We start from the raw sequence: 16,983 nt of genomic DNA, 5'->3' as shown, positions 1-16,983 counted from the left end.
CGCCGCCGCGGAGGAAGAGTCGCGGCGGCACCAGGCGGAGAGGTGGCGTGTAGAGCGGCGGCATTGGCGGGAGGCAATCGAGCAGCGGAGGCGGCGGCGGGAGACCCCGAAGCTGAGGAGAACACGGAGTGGGAGGAGGCGGCGCTAGCGAACTCCATTGCGGCGTTCGACGCCGCCACGGCAGAAAAGGCGCGGCGGCGCCGGACGGAGGAGATGGCCGATCGGTGGTGTGTAGAGTGGCAGCGCCAGCGCATGGAGTGGGTGCTCCAGTACCGTGAACGGTGGGAGGCGGTCGAGTAGCGGCGGCGGGAGGCGGTGGAGCGTCAACAGCGGCAGGTGGCGGAGGAGCATCAGTAGCGGGAGGCGGTGGAGCGTCAACAACGGCAGTTGGCGGAGGAGCGTCAGTAGCGGGAGGCGGCGCTGGCCGCAACGGAGGCGGCCTGGGGGCGCGAGCGGATGCGTTGGCGGCAGAGGCCGACGCGTTGGCGGCGCAACTGGAGGCGCAAATGGAGGAGGTGGAGGAGGAGGAGGAGGCGGGGGAGGAAGAGGCGGAGTAAGAGGACGACGACGACAACTTCGAGTGGTCCGACGATGACGGGTCGCACCCTGACGAGGCGGCGAATCAGCAACGAGCGCTCGTCGAGTCCTTCGAGTCGGAGAAGAAGCTCCAGGACGACGCCCGTGCCCGCGAAAACACGCTGATTCACCGCGCCGTCGAGCTCTCCCTCCAAGCGGCTCAACAGGGGAGCGCAGGTGAGGACGCGCTGCTGGAGCAGCGGCGTCTGTTCACCGCACTACGCATGGAGAGGTGGCCCGCGCAGCAGAAGCTGCGGCGGAGGAGAGACGACAATGGGGCGGGGCGGTCGAACGCACCGCCGGGTGGCCAGTAGGGTAGGATTTAAATGAAATCTAGCCAGTAGGACGAGACTGCTCGCATGCCCGAGCCCGAGCAACTTTATCGCGCCGTGCACGGGCTAATACAGTTGCTCGGGCCAGAGAATGTAACATACCCCGGATGCTCGCCGTACCCCTGCACGTTATCAACTTGTCATGTCGGCCTGGCTGCCTGGCATTCCTTCCGTGGCCGGGCGCGCAACGACGACGATGTACCTACATCTAAAGGTATAATTGCTGCAACCCCATGGGCTCCTCACAGCGGTTAACGCTTCTGGACCGTCGGATATTTACAGTAGCTGGTAGACATAGCATCTCAGACATTCATTTCTGGACGAAACGCGGCTTCTGTTTGGCTGCGTAGCACGCGCCGCGGTTATTACCTTCTGTCCCTGGGGCTAGAGAAAGACATGCAATGGCTGTGGTCTACCCACGTTTGGGTGCGTGTGGGCCCCAAGGTCTGCCGGGTCCGCGCGTCAGTTGCTCCGGCTCGTTTTCGAGTTGCTCTTGCCTTCGCGTCGGACGCAGAAAATATCTCCTCCGCGCAGGGTTGATAGAGGGGTTGTTTCGTCTTCTCCATCGGTGGTCGGTGCGGGCGGCTCGGTGGCGGAGCGCCATTAGCCCACGGGAGGAGTACCCACGCGCGCCCTCGCTTCGAAGAGCCCATCCTCCTCACTTTCCCCTCGCCCCTTCCGCTTCGCCTTCGCTGTCCGCCTCGTCACTCCGCCATCGGAAGCGCGCATCGACGCCCGCGGGGAGATCACCACCAGGCCGTCGATGAGCAACCTCGTGCTCCCAGCACCGTTCGCCAGCGTGTCTCCGGCGAGAGGAGGAGGCCGCCGTCAACGAGCAGCAGTGCACGACGAGGAAGCGCGCATTGATGCGCGTGGGGAGGACACCGCCAGGCCATCCATCGACGAGCACCCTCACACTTCCAACACCGTCTGCCAGCGCGTCTCCGGCGAGAGGAGGAGGCCGCGGTGGGTTCGGATAAGGTGAGCCTCTGTTTGATCTATGGGGACTTACATTTATTCCCCTCGTTCCGCTTTGTGTTCTGCAAAAAAAATCTTCCTCTTTTACTCGGGTAGAACTGCTAGGTTCTTTCGATGTTGATGCGCTTTTGATTGTTTCCGTTTGGTTTCGATCCGCGAATTTTTGTTGGGCTCCTGGAAGACAAATTTTTATTTCCTTTCGCTCGTTTCTTCTAGATCTGGCCGACAGGATCCTTTCGTGTTCTTTTTGGCTCGGATTTGGTCCCTTCCTGCTTTTGTTCTTATCATCTTCCTTTTCGATCCGCTTTTGTATTCCTGGATTCGTTTCGCTGCCAACACCCTTTTGGTCGCGATTCCCTTCTCTGGACTGCAGCTGACTGCTGACCTTATTTATTTTTGTCCGGAATTGCTTCCTGGCAGGTCGTCGTTGTCATGAAGGCTGCCATGCCGGGTGGACGCGGCTGGCTGCAGGTTCTTGTCTTGGTCTGCTGTCCTGGGCAGCTCGTGGTAAGTGCTCTCCTAGGAACGCACTGTGTTGGTTTGCTAGCTAAGTAGAATGGGTGCAAACATTCATACATAATAATATGTGGTTGCACATGTTGTTTCTCTGTAATTCACTGTATTTGAGGGTTCATGTCCTGGGTGCCCCGTTGTTTGCCTGCTTAGTTCCTAATTTTTTAGGTGGTGTCAGTTGGTTGATCTCAAAAAAATAGCGAAGTCTTACACTGTGTTTCTTAATAAAATCTCAATGATTAGAATTTGGTAAGATTTTCCTGCCTTGTTTAGAATTCAAGCAAAAACTTGGAAAGTCCAAAAATATTTAGTTGGGTTTACAATAGAAGCAAAATATGGCAGCAGGTAATTTTGCAAGTTCAAAACTGTTTAGTATAAGTATTTTGGATGGTATAGAAAATAAAAATAGGGGATGGGTAGAGGCCAGGGGAAAATAGGTGCGGTGCTGTTTATACACACGAGGGTGGGTAGTACCAGTCAATAGATTCTTCTATCCTGAAGTTGATCATATTTAAATATGAGGATTATGATTACTGTTTCTGAGGCAACATATTCAAGAGGTTTCTCCCTAAATTGACAACATCACTGTGGTAAACACCTTCCTTTCATTACGAATATGCTCCAGTATTTTTAGAAATAACTCATGCATGTAGAATTGATCAGTCCAATGGTTCCCACAGACATTGCAGCTCTGTCTTAATTTGTCGGTTGTCCTTAGTAGGCCATACACATCTTTGTGTTGTTGCTAGAGTGGTTTCTCTGTCGTTGGAATTAGTTGAGTTTTACATTTTTGGATTCCCCTTAATTGTTTTATTTTTTCTGCTACTCTCTTGCTTTAGGATTTAATTGAATTTCTTATGTACAAATTCTTTTTATCGGTGCTATCACGTGTGTGTCTCAGCTATGGTGTGTTTGTTTCAGGCCATGTGCTACTGTGAGTTGTTCCTGCGACTTCTTGTTATTCAGGTAGTTTTCCTTACCCGTTTCATGGTATCGCATGTTTACCTCTGACCTGTATATATTTTTGTCTTTGTTCATGTCTGAAAGTGCTATGCTCCTAATGAGGGTGTGCACTGTGGTTTTTCCCCTGTTTTTGTTGTGCGTTGGGTGTTTGGGTTTTTTCTGGTGCTATAGGATGTTCGCTGTCTACTATTACCCTATGCATCTGTTGGAGATGGTCGCCTCACACTGTCGGTTGTCAAATCATTCCTACCTGCGTGATGTGGGTGATGATGGTTCCGTCCTGGGAGGCGTGGAGCTTGAGATCGATGTTGCCCGGGAGGGAGCTACACCCACCTGGTTCTTTTTTTGGACTTCCGCGTCAACTGGTTCATGATGCCCGTACGAGGTGTCGGCCCTACAAGCTGTGCGCTTCTTTCAGCGTTTGTATGGGTTCGTAGTACGAGACTTTAATTATGAGGGAATGCAAGCCTATAGGAATCTTGTGCGGTCTGCCGTCGTTCTTGCAGTTTTGGTAGCTTGGTCGGGTCGTGTTGTCTTGGGTGATGCTAGTGATGGCTCTGTATATCATGTTAGTGAGCCAGTACATTGGCAAAATGCTTTGTAATCAGCTTATTTCTTCCATTTGTGACATGTAGTGTTTTTCTTCTTCCAAGCTCATTGTTCTCAAGGATATTCATTTTATTGTGCATGTATAACAAAACGATCTTAGGCGCCAAAGCGCCCCCAAACCGCTCTAAGACGCCTTAACGCCTTTAAAACCATGGATGTTCCTATTATGTTGCTTACAAACCTGAGCCAGTCCACTGGCCTGTGCAATGGCACACGACTTATTGTTCTTGATCTTGCTGACTGTGTGGTGAAAGCTGTCATCATCACAGGGTCGCATGTAGGAGATGTAATCTATATACCAAGAATTGAGTTGATAGAGCAAGAAAAAATAATTGGACATTCATTCTTGTACGATGACAATTTCCAATACATGTGTCTGATGTTATGACTATAAATAAGAGCCAGCGGAAGACCCTAGATTATGTTGGTCTGTACCTAAAAACACTGGTGTTTTCCCATGGAAAGTTATATGTGGCCGTATCCTGCGTAACCTCTAGAAAATCCCTGAAAATATTGATAGGCAATGAAGATAAGACCTGCGGATCGTAGACAAAGAACGTGGTCTATCTGGAGGTCTTTCAATCCGTTCGTTTAACTCAGGAATGATGTTCTACCTTATGCATGTTCATATTATAGCTTATGTTCTACTGTTTGTTTATATTACCTGGTTTCTTTTGTTGCGTGTACAACCTACGCGTGTTTTTGGTTTTCTGCACTTGTTCAATCGTATCTATGCTAGCCTACATCAATGTTTTGCTTTATGGACATTGCCTCTGTCTATCATGCGTTCGATGGTCCTCTACCTTATTTGTTCGATGTGGCTTTATCTTCCTGCTTTCCTTTCTGGGGTACCCTTCTGCCATGTGCCGTTTTAATTTGTATGTCATTTTGCTTCCTTTGCTTTTGCTAACTCCTCTTTATTTTCCTTCTGCACAGATGCCGATCAATCAACTGAGTGAGCTTACCCAGGGTCATCAGGAATGGACGATCTATGTGTATGTGTCTCGCCTTTGGCAGCAACGTGGAGGGACGGATGAGGGACCCATCAAACATACTGATACTGTGTTCCAGGATACAAAGGTATTGCCTGAGGCACATTGTTCTTGTTCCGCTGGGTTACTGGTCCTATTGCTTATTACTTATTTGTTGTTGTCTTCTTGTTTTTTAGGGAAATAATATGTGTGGGGAGATTGCTGCGGGTTTGATAATCCACTTCATGGAAAGAATCAAAGAGGGCAAAGTCTATGAGCTGCGTAGGTTTTTGGTAACTGCAGGGAAAAAACTATACAAGCCCGTGGTAAGCGAACTCATGATTAGGTTCGGCAGATACACAACCGTGCGGGAGATCGATGATAATCTCATGGATTACCCCATGGCCCATGTGTACTTATGCTTTGACCCCAAATCGATGATCTCCCAAGTCCGACTGATAATCCAGAGTCTTTCACAGGTAACCATCTCCCCTTGTGGACTTGATCTTTTTTCAGTTCCTATATATGGTGTAGATATGCCTGAATGTTTGATAATCTTCGTGCTCCTGGCAGTAGGCACTTTTTGTTGTGTAATTTAGTCCCATGAGAGCCTAGCTGCATTTGTCGCATCCTCTGGTAACCATGTCCTTCTTGTCTCTGCCTCTCTTTCTCTTCTACATAGAATCCTCACATGACATTGAATTTCTGATTTATATATCTGTCATTGTGTACATGTCTCCACTGGATCCAATCGATTTTGTTAGGTGTTGGTTCTGTCATGTCGGTGCAAATGAAGGTGGTGAAATTGAGCTGGTCTTATTTGATAGGATGGGCAAGGGGATTATTTTTTGCCCAATATAATTGTCGATTTGGCCAGCATTTTGGTCCATTAGTCCTAATAGTTATATTGTAGCTCCTTTTTACATGTAAGTTGCGCTCTTTGTTTGATAGGACACTCAGCCACTCAGGTTCTATATTTTCAGGTTCTAAACGAATGCCCCAAAGTTTACATTATCGGTATGGGTACTTCTCCTAAGTGACAAAAGGCTGAAATAAGTTGTATATAAATTCTTCTGGTCTAGGTTAGTTTTGGATCCCTGAAAAGGATCTTCACGTCCTGCTAGGATGCTACCATGTAAAAATTAATATGCTAAGCTCTGCCCTTTAACCATACTTATGGGTCCATTATCAACCACTAAGAAATTGATGCACAGATTAGTTGAGCATGTATGCTAAGGATTTTCTCTTCTTTTTCATAGATTTTAAAAGGTATAGGTTAGTCTTGCATGATTCACAGATTACAGGATTAGACCTAAATCTATTTAATTATAATTATACTGGTCTTAAAATATCATTGGTATGTGTTAGGTAAGAAAAAATAATGCCAGCTTATCAATATTTATACTAAAGATGCTATTTCCCAAAAATCTTTTCATGCCAATGAGGTGAAATCTCCAATCTGAATTCGCTTCCCATTTCATGTGCCCTCTTACATATGAAAAATGATGTTATTTATGTACTGAGAGTTTGTTTGTACTACATATGAAAAACGATATATGCACGATCACTCAAACTTGTGATGCCGACAAAAAGACCATGACCAGATCGTTCTCCAAGGGGGCATTGCTAAACGATGCATGATGGTAGGAAGACTACATCTAAACTCAGTGCTTCCTAACAAAGTCAGTGAGACCTTTTCAGAGAGTTTGAAGGACTAATTCCGTATTCTGCAGTTTTCTGTTTTCCAGAAATGTTTTTCAGCTTGTGAAAATCATAACTAATTCATATACAATTGGAAAAATGCAAATAAGATAACAGAATGTTCATAAAAATAAACTCTATCTGTTTATATCAAAATGATGCATGTTTGAATATCTGCAAAACTTCTTTAGACAAGATATGTTTTGAACAGAAAAGCCCGTGCTTGGTTATTTCGAGCACATGCTTCTTCGGTAAAGAGGAATCAGAGATTCGAATGAAGTTTTTTGTAACGTATCAATAAGATCAAGTCCTGCAAGGAGAACAGTTCAAACACTCTCAGCTTTGGTGTTTTCTACTTTCTACTCTGCTTTTCATCAACATGCTTTTTATATTGTTTTTGTTCCGATTACTCTATGTGCATCATTCATTGATTTTATCTATGTCTCTCTAATGAATCAGGCACATTGACTTTAGAAATTATATGCATCATTCATTGATTCAGGTACATGTGGAGATCATATCTTGTGCCTTTGTCTAGCTCATGCTAACTGAACTTATTCAGATTCTCTTATCTTTCACACTATGCATACTGCTGAAATCGTCGCTCATACTGTGTTGGTGCTCGAATTGAACTTGCTATTCGCCGCAACACTAAGATTTTTTGAGTACTACTGGAAAAGCAAATATTTCCTTCGTACTACTAAAATAACGTCAAGGTGGCCATAATTTTTCCATGTAAAGGTATGTCTGTTAGTGCATTGGTAGGTCTTGGTGTTGCTTATTCTGAAAATACAATGAATTTCAGATAATGTTTCTGCACGAGTGTTTGTTGCCACAATAGTTCGATGTCTTGGTTAAGTTGTAATGCTTTTCTTTCCATAATTATTATTTGTTCTTCATAGTGTGTTAATTACTCTGAAAACACAGTGAAATTTTAGCTAATGTTTCTACATATGAATGAGTTATATAGTTTCAATAGGTAGATGAATTATTTAACTTAATTGTTACCTTAGATGAATAAGTATTTGTTGTTCCTAGGGTACTGTCCGCTTGATCCATTCTCTTTATCTGAAAGTTACTAAAATGCTCACTGTACTTTTCTTTGGTTGTCGCTACTTGCTGATGCATACTGGTATCCATTATAATTTCTGGTTGATTGTTCTTTTGGATTGATTTTTGCAGTATCCATGGTTAATTCATCTCTGACTGTTTGTTCTTTTTAATTAATTATTGCAGTATCCATGGCCATTTATATTAATTCTTATTTGTATTTGATGATGTTAGTGATGCCAACATTTTGTTGAAGCATGTGACTCTCAAGCCCCTGGAAGTGACCTTCAACCTATCCAAGCAGCAACAACAGTAAGTGTCTTCCTATTTTTCGTATCATTCCACTGCCACAGGTGCTCCTCTTATTTGAAACAGGTGTATGACTAGATTGCTGATTGTTTCTTATATGACGAGGATGTGCTTGCTGCCGTAACAGCGCAGCCACTCCACACTACGTGATGATGATGCCGATCTGATCGAGTAGAGAGAGGATCGTGAGTTGATTGTGCTTTGTACAAGAGTTTGCTACTTTTAGGCTGAAAGGCTTGATATTCAGCTCGGAATGTTTTCCTTGGATCAAGAACTATTGTGTGACATTGATCTACATCTTGCCATGGATTTCTTGGCCACATTGCGGTGTTACTTATTGGTTCATTAGTATTATTATGCATCCCATCTTACTATGAATCATATATATCTGGGCTACCATAGAATTTCCACTATCAGATTTGCTCTGCTAAGGTACCAAGCCAATAACATATTATCATTTTCTCACCTGGTTTTCATTATTGTTGTACAAACTGTGAATTGGAGTGAACTTTACGGGGTCGTGCGCCAAGGCGCACATATAAATCTAGTTACTATGAGCGTTCCAACCGCGAGTGGTTGCGCTGGTGCTGGACACATGGACGTCTCCGGGTGAAGCTGCCATGCGTGCGCTAACGGATATGACATGATCCGGATGAGCTGCCTTTCTCGTCCGTACTACATGTTTTAGGATTTGTTAAGTGGAGCGGAAGATCCTTGGGGATCATCTCGGATTCTAAACAAACTTTTCGTCAGATACGCTCTTGTCGCTGGCCTGATACGATGTGTGTGTCAATCCAGTGAGGCTGCTAATCATAGGTTGACCGCAACAACGAGGAAGCAACCTTTGATGGGGTTGTCCAATGAATTGAGTCGTTCGATCAGACATGCACTTCTGCTCTTTTGTCTGTTCTGGCCACGTTCATATGAACCCAGCAATCGATCAACCTACACTTGAGCGTGCACCTTACTCTGATGGCCACGCATCCAACATGACAACCCAGACATGTTGGTTAAGTAACAATGTGTTTCTGAAATAGACAGGAGGCGTAGAAGGACATCAGCATTGTCTGTGGCTGCAGTTGGCCATGCAATCGCGAGCAGATGGAGATTCCTGCTGCGTTCAAATATCCCAATTCCCAACCTCCTGATTGGTTGGCAGAGTCAGAAGTATAAACTGCACCAAGCACCAGTTCATATATCCATTGATCCCCTTCGTTTACTACATCTTCCATTTCGTTTCTGTAATCTTCCATGATCCGGAATCAAAAATAACATTCGTGCAGTGTATTGTGCCACCAGTATCCGAGACATGCCAGGCACATAATCCCACTCATTGAGGCCTGCTGCGCTAACCAAACACGGACAACCAATAACTCCGGGTGGCTCCTGTTCGAACGGATCACTTAGCACAATAATCCAGATCAAATGGAGATTAGCGGATGAGATTCTTCCTGTCGACAGCTCTGTTCATCACGCATTGCTTCAGCCTCTGCGATATAAATACAGGGTGAGCCCCAGACCCGAGGCACCAACAAACCAAGCTCGTATTTCCAACCATCCTCTTCCATTAACATACAGAAGAAAATAGCATCAAAGCTTCAATCTCCAAGCATGGCTTGCCATCAAAGATCTGCAAGCGCGCCTTCGAGCCCTCGCTCGAACAATTCGGAAGTTGAGCAGCAGCTCCAGAGTCTGAGCGCAACAATCTCAGCAACCGTTGACATCGATACAACATGCGATGGTTTGAAGAAACTTGAAGTCATCTACAGCTGCATCGACAAGATGATATGCACTCCCGGCAACCAAGTCATCCTCTGCCAAACCCAGCCAAGGAATGCTGTGGAGGCAGAGCTTGGACGGTCACTCGTCGTGCTTGATCTCTGCAACGCCATGCACGAGAGCTTCATGGAGCTGAAGATGAGTGTTCAGGAGCTCCTCTTGGCTCTCAGGAGAGGAGAAGATGCATGTGCTCAAGTCAAGTCGTACATCCGGCTAATGAAGAAGGCACAAAAACAGTTCAAGAAGATCAGCAAGAAGACTGTTTCTGACGACAAGGACTGCAGGGTGATGATGCAAATGGCTGAAGCGAGAGAGGTCACCATCTCACTACTCGAATCCACTTGCGGGCCTCTGTCGAATCAAATTGAGATGCCAAAGTGCTCCCTTGTCTCCAAGACATTCCAGAAGACAAAATTTGTTTGCCAAGAGGAGAAATTGCGGGCACTGGAGAGCAGCATCGGTGATCTTCAGACCGGAGTGGAATTTCTGTACAGGAGATTGATTCACAACAGAGTTTCGCTTCTAAATATTCTTAGCTTGTAGATACGTCGAGCACCTATGCTCTACCGGTTCACTGCGATTGATATCCGACTTTTATAGGGCTGGTCAATCACCACAAATTTTTGCACTGTAGATGATATGTATACAGCTTCAAATGTGTGAAAACATATACTAATTGAAACTACGGGGTTTCTTTCTTGCTGGTGATATACAACTTCACTGAACACAGCCTTTGCCAAACCGACCAAAGATGACATACAACTTATTTTTCATTTCTGGAACCTGAACCCCTAGGCTCCCTAGCTTGTTCCTTTGGTTGGAGAATGATATTCAATTCAGAAACTGATATTTTGTTCCAAGTTGATCACTTTGCCGAAAGAAACTTGACTTATAAAATTCTAACATTTAGTAGGTATCTCTAGAAAAGGTACCATAAACATCGGAAGATTTATAAGAACGTAACTAATAAGCACAAGTCATTCTTCATATGAGAGTAACAACCCAACTTTCAATCAAAGTGGATCCCAGTATTTATTAAGTAATTTTCTAAAATAGATTGGGACACATAGGTATTAGAAAGGAAGGAACCAGTTTCACAACCAAAAAATTATTTGCACCGATCCTCTTCCTCTTTTGACTTCCAAAAAAATATTACATGATCTTAAGTCTGGATAGTTGTTCAAAGATACATAAAAAAAAGCCGTGTTCATGGCTTTCTCCAAGTTCTCTATATAAGGAATAGTATCATTAACATATTGAAGGTTTTTTTCGATAAAGGATGCTTTATTACTTAAAACTTAATTAAGCATTACATCCGGCCTTTGCATAACTAAAATGCACACAATCGTCCAAGATCCAAAACGCACCGAAAAGAAAATACACAAGATCGTAATCTATAAGTGTAGGCAAACTACACCGTAGGAGCCAAAATCCTGCGGTTATGCATTCACCCATGTTCGGTAATAAACTCCTTGATCAATTCCTCCAACCATGTAGGCACCTCCGTAAAGGCTATTTGGCCTACAAGATCAGCGTCCAGAATGGCGAAGCATGGTGGTGGCCGTTGATGGCGAAGACGAAGCCCCTGGCCAAAATGCCCTTCCATCTTGTCCAATGGCCCACAAGTCCACCAAATCTAAAGCGCGATGCTTCAGCCCTTTTATTGAGCGAGACCTTGAAGACGATGATGACCGAGACACAAGAGGCCCTGATCCAGAGGGACGAGAAGCGGTGCCATGAGAAGGAGGTCACTACCGTCACCTTCATCAACCTCACCAAACACATCATAGAGGTCAGAAGGATGTATGCCGTGACAGTCTGATCCACATAGATACAACCGATCATTTTTCATGTCCGTAAGCATCTCCAGCCATGTCCCCGGGAAGGCCCCCATGACCTCTTTTTTTCATCCGGACGGATGAAAACAGCCGAGTCACGTCCCCAGCTTCTCGTTTTCGTCCGGATTTAGGTCTAAATCCGTCCGGACTCCCCAGACCATCCTCGGTTTCCAGGGGTGCTGCCGGGGACTCCGGATGGAGCAAATTCACGCCCTGCCCGCCTGTCAGTGAAGATTCCGCGTTCTGGCCCGCGCAAATTCCCCGGAATGGCTGGAAAATCGTTGCTCCCCATGCTAAAAATAGGTCCAATCCAGACCAATTTTCATCCGGATTGTGCCCCGGGAGCTTCCAATAGCTGGAGATGCTCATAAATCGGGCCGCTGAAGATACCCTAAACATATGCCCCCGGGAGTAACAGAAAAGATACAATCAACCAACCAGGCCCATAGTTCTAGTGGCCACGGCATGTACATGAGCGCCCGCGCGCAACGACGACGATCTACAGCGAATGGTTGCGCTGCAGCTGGACACATGGATCCCTCTGGGAGTCCTGGCGCGCCAAGCTAGCTAGGCTTACCTGCCATGCGTGTGCGCAGATATGGCATGATTTCTATGAGCTTCCTTTCTCGATCGTGCATGATTTCTAAACAAACCATTTTATCAAATACAGTACGTTCTTGTTGCAGACCTGATCCGATGTGCGCTCAATCCAATGAGGATGCTAAATTATTGGACATTTTGCTTACCGTGTTCTGTCTTTCTCTGCTTCCTAGCAGCTGTTTCGGGAGATACGTGTCACTGCGTGAATCGAACTGCGGTATTGTACTTGTGTCGTTTTTATTTCTGGCATGCATGGCTGATTGGAATGCTACTCCCTCCGTTATTCTACATAATAGGGTTAATTTGCCTACATCTTAGTTCGATTGAGATTTTCTTAAGTCTCATTCATCCGAGACAAGTGCAATTCGTTATAGTTGCACCATAGAAAAATGCATGCAACTGAAAACGAGTTGCACTTTTTCTTTCACCGTGGTTGCACTTTTTGGGCGTGACTGAGATATAACAAATTCTAAGTCAAGTCGACTAAGAAATAGCACACCTGCTAAATATAATACTTTTAAAAAGTTTAAATCAAACTCCCAAAATACCTTATATTTAGTAACAGAGGTTATAGTGTACATTAAGGGACATTTCTGTGATTCTGTGATATAAGCATGCACACATATAGATCCTCTGTACACTATAGTTCCCTGATCTTGGAAAATTGGAACCTGCAGCTTCTCACAATCCCCTTCCCCGGCCCATGATGAATCCTAGTCTGCAGAAAAATACAAGACTTAGTTATATGGGCACTTATGTGTTTTGATTTACCGCAACAACGAAGAGGAACGGAGGAAGCAACCTTAGGCGTGCCACCCAACAAATTGGGTCATTTGAACAGATATTTCTGAAACCTCGGGTTTTTAGCAGTTGGGTACAAATAGCAGATCTTGCTTCGAATCTCTGAAACATGTCTCAACACTGACGAAATTTCCATGCACTTGCTATTTTGTTTGTTCTGGCCACGTTCATCGGAACCCAACAATGCATCAACATGCACTTGAGCGTGCACCTTTCTCTGCTGGCCACGCAACCAGCAAGACAACCCAGCTATGTTGGTTAGCAATGTGTTACAGTACTGAATATGTCTGTGCATGCAGTGGCAATGCAATCATCAGGGCAGATGGAGATCCCTGCTGCCTTCTTGTCCATATAACTAACTACAGGTAACAGGCTACCTTCTCAAATATCAACCTAGTGATTATAAGTAGTATGTAGAGTCCGAGAACCTACACCACCAAAGAACAAGTTCACAATATCCATAACCCCCTTCGTTTTTCACAGTGAAGTTGCTGCTACATAAGCACTAGAACATATCCTAATGTCGAAGAACCAGCAGAGAACCAAACTTTTTTTTCCAAACGACCACTCATGGCCGGATTTCATTACCCAGGGATAACGAAACAACGAAACACGTCCAGGCGTGAAAAAAAGAAAACAGCAATCCACACTTTTTTACAGCCGCCGCCTAATGCTAACGACACACAACATAGATATGACAAGTTTTTGCCCCAGGGCACCAAACCACCACCACAAAACGCGAGATAAAAAGGCAGGAACTAAGATCACTACAGGGACATCAGTCTTGTCCTCCCAGATCCATGTCATCAATGCCAGCGTCCACGTTTGTATCCCTGATCCGTAGAGGTGATTGCATCCGTCGAGCACCATCTTGAGAGGCCGCAGCCTGGGAGGTGGTGGCGCTAGCAAGACGTAGCAAACCATCAGCACCTGCCCGCAGATCATCGGCGTCCTTCTCCCCATGCAAACCTGCCCAATATTTCATGAAAACAATGGAATAGCTGATTAGTTCCGCAGGACTACTGATCAGCTTATGCTCAAAGCAGGCACGATTCCGAAGTTTCCAAATGGCCCAGCAAATAGCAGCTAACCCCGCAATTTGCGTGTTTCTGCTCGCAGGCAAGAATTGTGGAAGCCACCAAAAAAATTGTGTGAAGGATCGAGGTCTAGAAGGGGCACCAATTAACTTCCCCACAGCACTCCACACAAATTTCGCAGCAGGACAGGAGAAGAAGAGGTGAGAAATGGATTCATCACAGGCACAGAATTGACAAGTGGCTCCTCCTTGCCAGTTCCTCTTCAGCAGATTGTCTTTTGTAGCAATGGCATTGTGCCAGATCATCCACAGCCAAATTTTGATTTTCAGATGAATTCTACTCTTCCAGAGATGTTTAAAGGATCTATCCAGGCCTGCACCACACAGGTGCTTGTAAACAGATTTAACAGAAAATTTACCACTTTTTGTCCATTTCCAGACAGCTCTATCCTGTTCATCTGAAAGAATGGTTTGAAACATGATTTGATGTAGACCATGAATTTGCCAGGCAATGTCAGGGGTCATCCACCTCCTGAAAGAGAAACTCCAGTTCATTTCAGCTGCCTCTGCCACAGATACCTCCTGCTCATTGCAGATATCATAGATATCTGGAAATCTTTCCTTTAATGGCATCTGATCACACCAAGAGTCACACCAGAAGCTTGTATCTCTTCCATTCCCCACATTCATCCTTCTGCCAGTTAGGTATATCTGTTTGACCTGTAACATATCAGTCCAAAGAGGAGAATCTCCAGGCCTTTTTTTTGTATAAAAAACACCACCATGTGTCATATACTTTGTTTTCATAATTCTTTGCCAAGGGCCTAAGCCATGCTCCAACTTCCACCACCATTTACACATCAGGCTAACATTGAACTTGTAAAGATTTTTTATACCCAAACCTCCTTTTTTCTTGGGTTGACAGATCCACTTCCACTTCACAAAATGATATTTCTTTTGTTCTGCACTGCCAGCCCAAAAGAAAGTTCTTATTGGTTTGTCCATCTGTTCAATGTTAGTTTTGTGGAGCAATCTCATGGACATCTGGTAGACAGCAATGCTCGAAAGGCATGCATCAATCTTAACCACTCTCCCACCAATAGACATTGTACTTCCCATCCAGCCACCCATTTTTTTCTTTGTTTTCTCCCCCAGGAAGCTCATTTCAGCACACTCACAGGTGTGCCTAAGTATTTTATAGGCCAACACCCTTGCTGACAGTTAAACAAGGAGGCAAAATTATGTGCTTTTACTTCATCTTCTAGGATCATCATAACCTCACTTTTTTCAAAGTTAATCTTCAGGCCAGACATTGATTCAAAAATATACAGGATAAGTTTCAGATTCACAGCCTGTTCTTCACTGTCCTGGATGAGGAGGATAGTGTCATCAGCATATTGGAGGATAGCTATACCATTTTCCACCAAGTTACTTGCTAACCCTGTGATGAGGCCATTTTGCTGTGCCAGAGAAACCATTTTAGACAAACTGTTTGCAGCCATGTTGAACAGAAAAGGAGCAAAAGGATCACCTTTGTCTCACACCTTTATGACTAGAGAAATAAGGACCAATTTTATCATTAACTTTCACACTCAAAGTACCATTGGTTACCACATTCTTTATCCAAACCATCCAGTTTTCACTAAAACCTTTCTGGGAACAGCAGTCAAACAGAAAATTCCAATTAACTTTGTCATAGGCTTTTTCAAAATCAATTTTCAAAACTATGCCCTACTGTTTTCTAAATTTACTCTCCCTCGGAACCTCTTGCAGCAAAATTACTCCATCAGTGATGTATCTCCCTTTAATGAAAGCTGTTTGACATTGAGCTAACAACTTCTCCATGACTGGAACAGCCCTGACAGTTAAAGTTTTGGTGAAAATCTTAAAAAGAACTTGTAGCAGGCAAATAGGTCTGAATTTTTGTATTCTATCAGCCTCCACCCCTTTTGGAATCAAAGTAATGATGCCATAATCGATTCTGGCCAGGTCAATCCTATGATAAAAAAATATCATCAAAAACAGCCATGATATCAAATTTAATAATCTCCCAACACACTTGATAGAATTCAATAGGAATTCCATCAGGACATGCCGCTTTATTTTTTTCCATTTGATCAACAACATTTTTTTACTTCTTCCATAATAAACTTCCTGTCCAAGAGTTCTCTGTCACTATCATCCAGTTTTTCTTCCCTGTTCCAAACATCTTCCCTTGACCTCACACCTTTGTCATCAACTGGATCAAACAACTTTTTGTAGAACTCTGTAGCATGCTGGAGCAAGTCTTCATCCCCTTGTATCACAGAGTCTCCATCTTTCAAAGAAAAAATACTAGTTTTCCTCTTGCAACCATTTGCAATTCTATGAAAGTAAGCTGTATTACAATCACCCTTTAACAGCCAATTATCTCTGGACCTCTGTCTCCAAAAGCATTCCTCTTTGTCAAGGATATCAAGCAACTCTTGCTGCAGTTCAGTCCTCCTCTGAATGTCTGTATGAGATAAGGGTGAATTTTCTTCTTTCATTTCCAGCTCAGTTAGAGAGAGAGAAATCTCCCCTTTTCTTTTTTTATAATTTCCTCTCAGATTATGTCCCCACCCTTTCAAACAGTTCTTAACATTTTTTAACTTCTTCTACAACTTATCCAGGCTGTTAGTAGCGCTAACTCCTTGTTGCCAGGCTCTGTCCACTCTAACAAGGAAATCTTCTTCTTTAATCCAGCTTTTCTCAAATCTGAATTCATATTTCTTTTTTGGTTTGCCCTCCATGGTGTCCAGAATGAGGGGATTATGATCAGAAATATCCCTGTTTAATTTGTGAACCGTTGTCAAAGGGAAAAGATCTTCCCAGGTACTACTCATCAAGAACCTGTCCAATTTTTTTAAGAGTAGGAACAGTCTGACTATTTGACCAAGTATATTGAC

The 16,983-nt window shown here is 44.3% G+C and overlaps 1 protein-coding gene across 1 annotated transcript; it reads left to right on the top strand.

The window, feature by feature from the left end:
• Positions 1-9,613: 9,613 nt before the first annotated feature.
• Positions 9,614-10,324, top strand: LOC127312689 (uncharacterized). The gene has a single exon (XM_051343224.2). It carries the CDS (start codon positions 9,614-9,616, stop codon positions 10,322-10,324), a length of 711 nt encoding a protein of 236 aa, XP_051199184.1.
• Positions 10,325-16,983: the final 6,659 nt, after the last annotated feature.

The sequence above is a fragment of the Lolium perenne genome, chromosome 7 (genome assembly GCF_019359855.2).
Source record: "Lolium perenne isolate Kyuss_39 chromosome 7, Kyuss_2.0, whole genome shotgun sequence".
NCBI classification, from domain to species: domain Eukaryota; kingdom Viridiplantae; phylum Streptophyta; class Magnoliopsida; order Poales; family Poaceae; genus Lolium; species Lolium perenne.
Note: the sequence above shows the minus strand (reverse complement) of the source record. Positions and strands in the feature narration are given on the sequence as shown.

Coding starts and splice junctions, on each gene's coding strand:
- LOC127312689 (XM_051343224.2), top strand. CDS start 9,614: ATGGCTTGCCATCAAAGATCTGCAAGCGCGCCTTCGAGCCCTCGCTCG.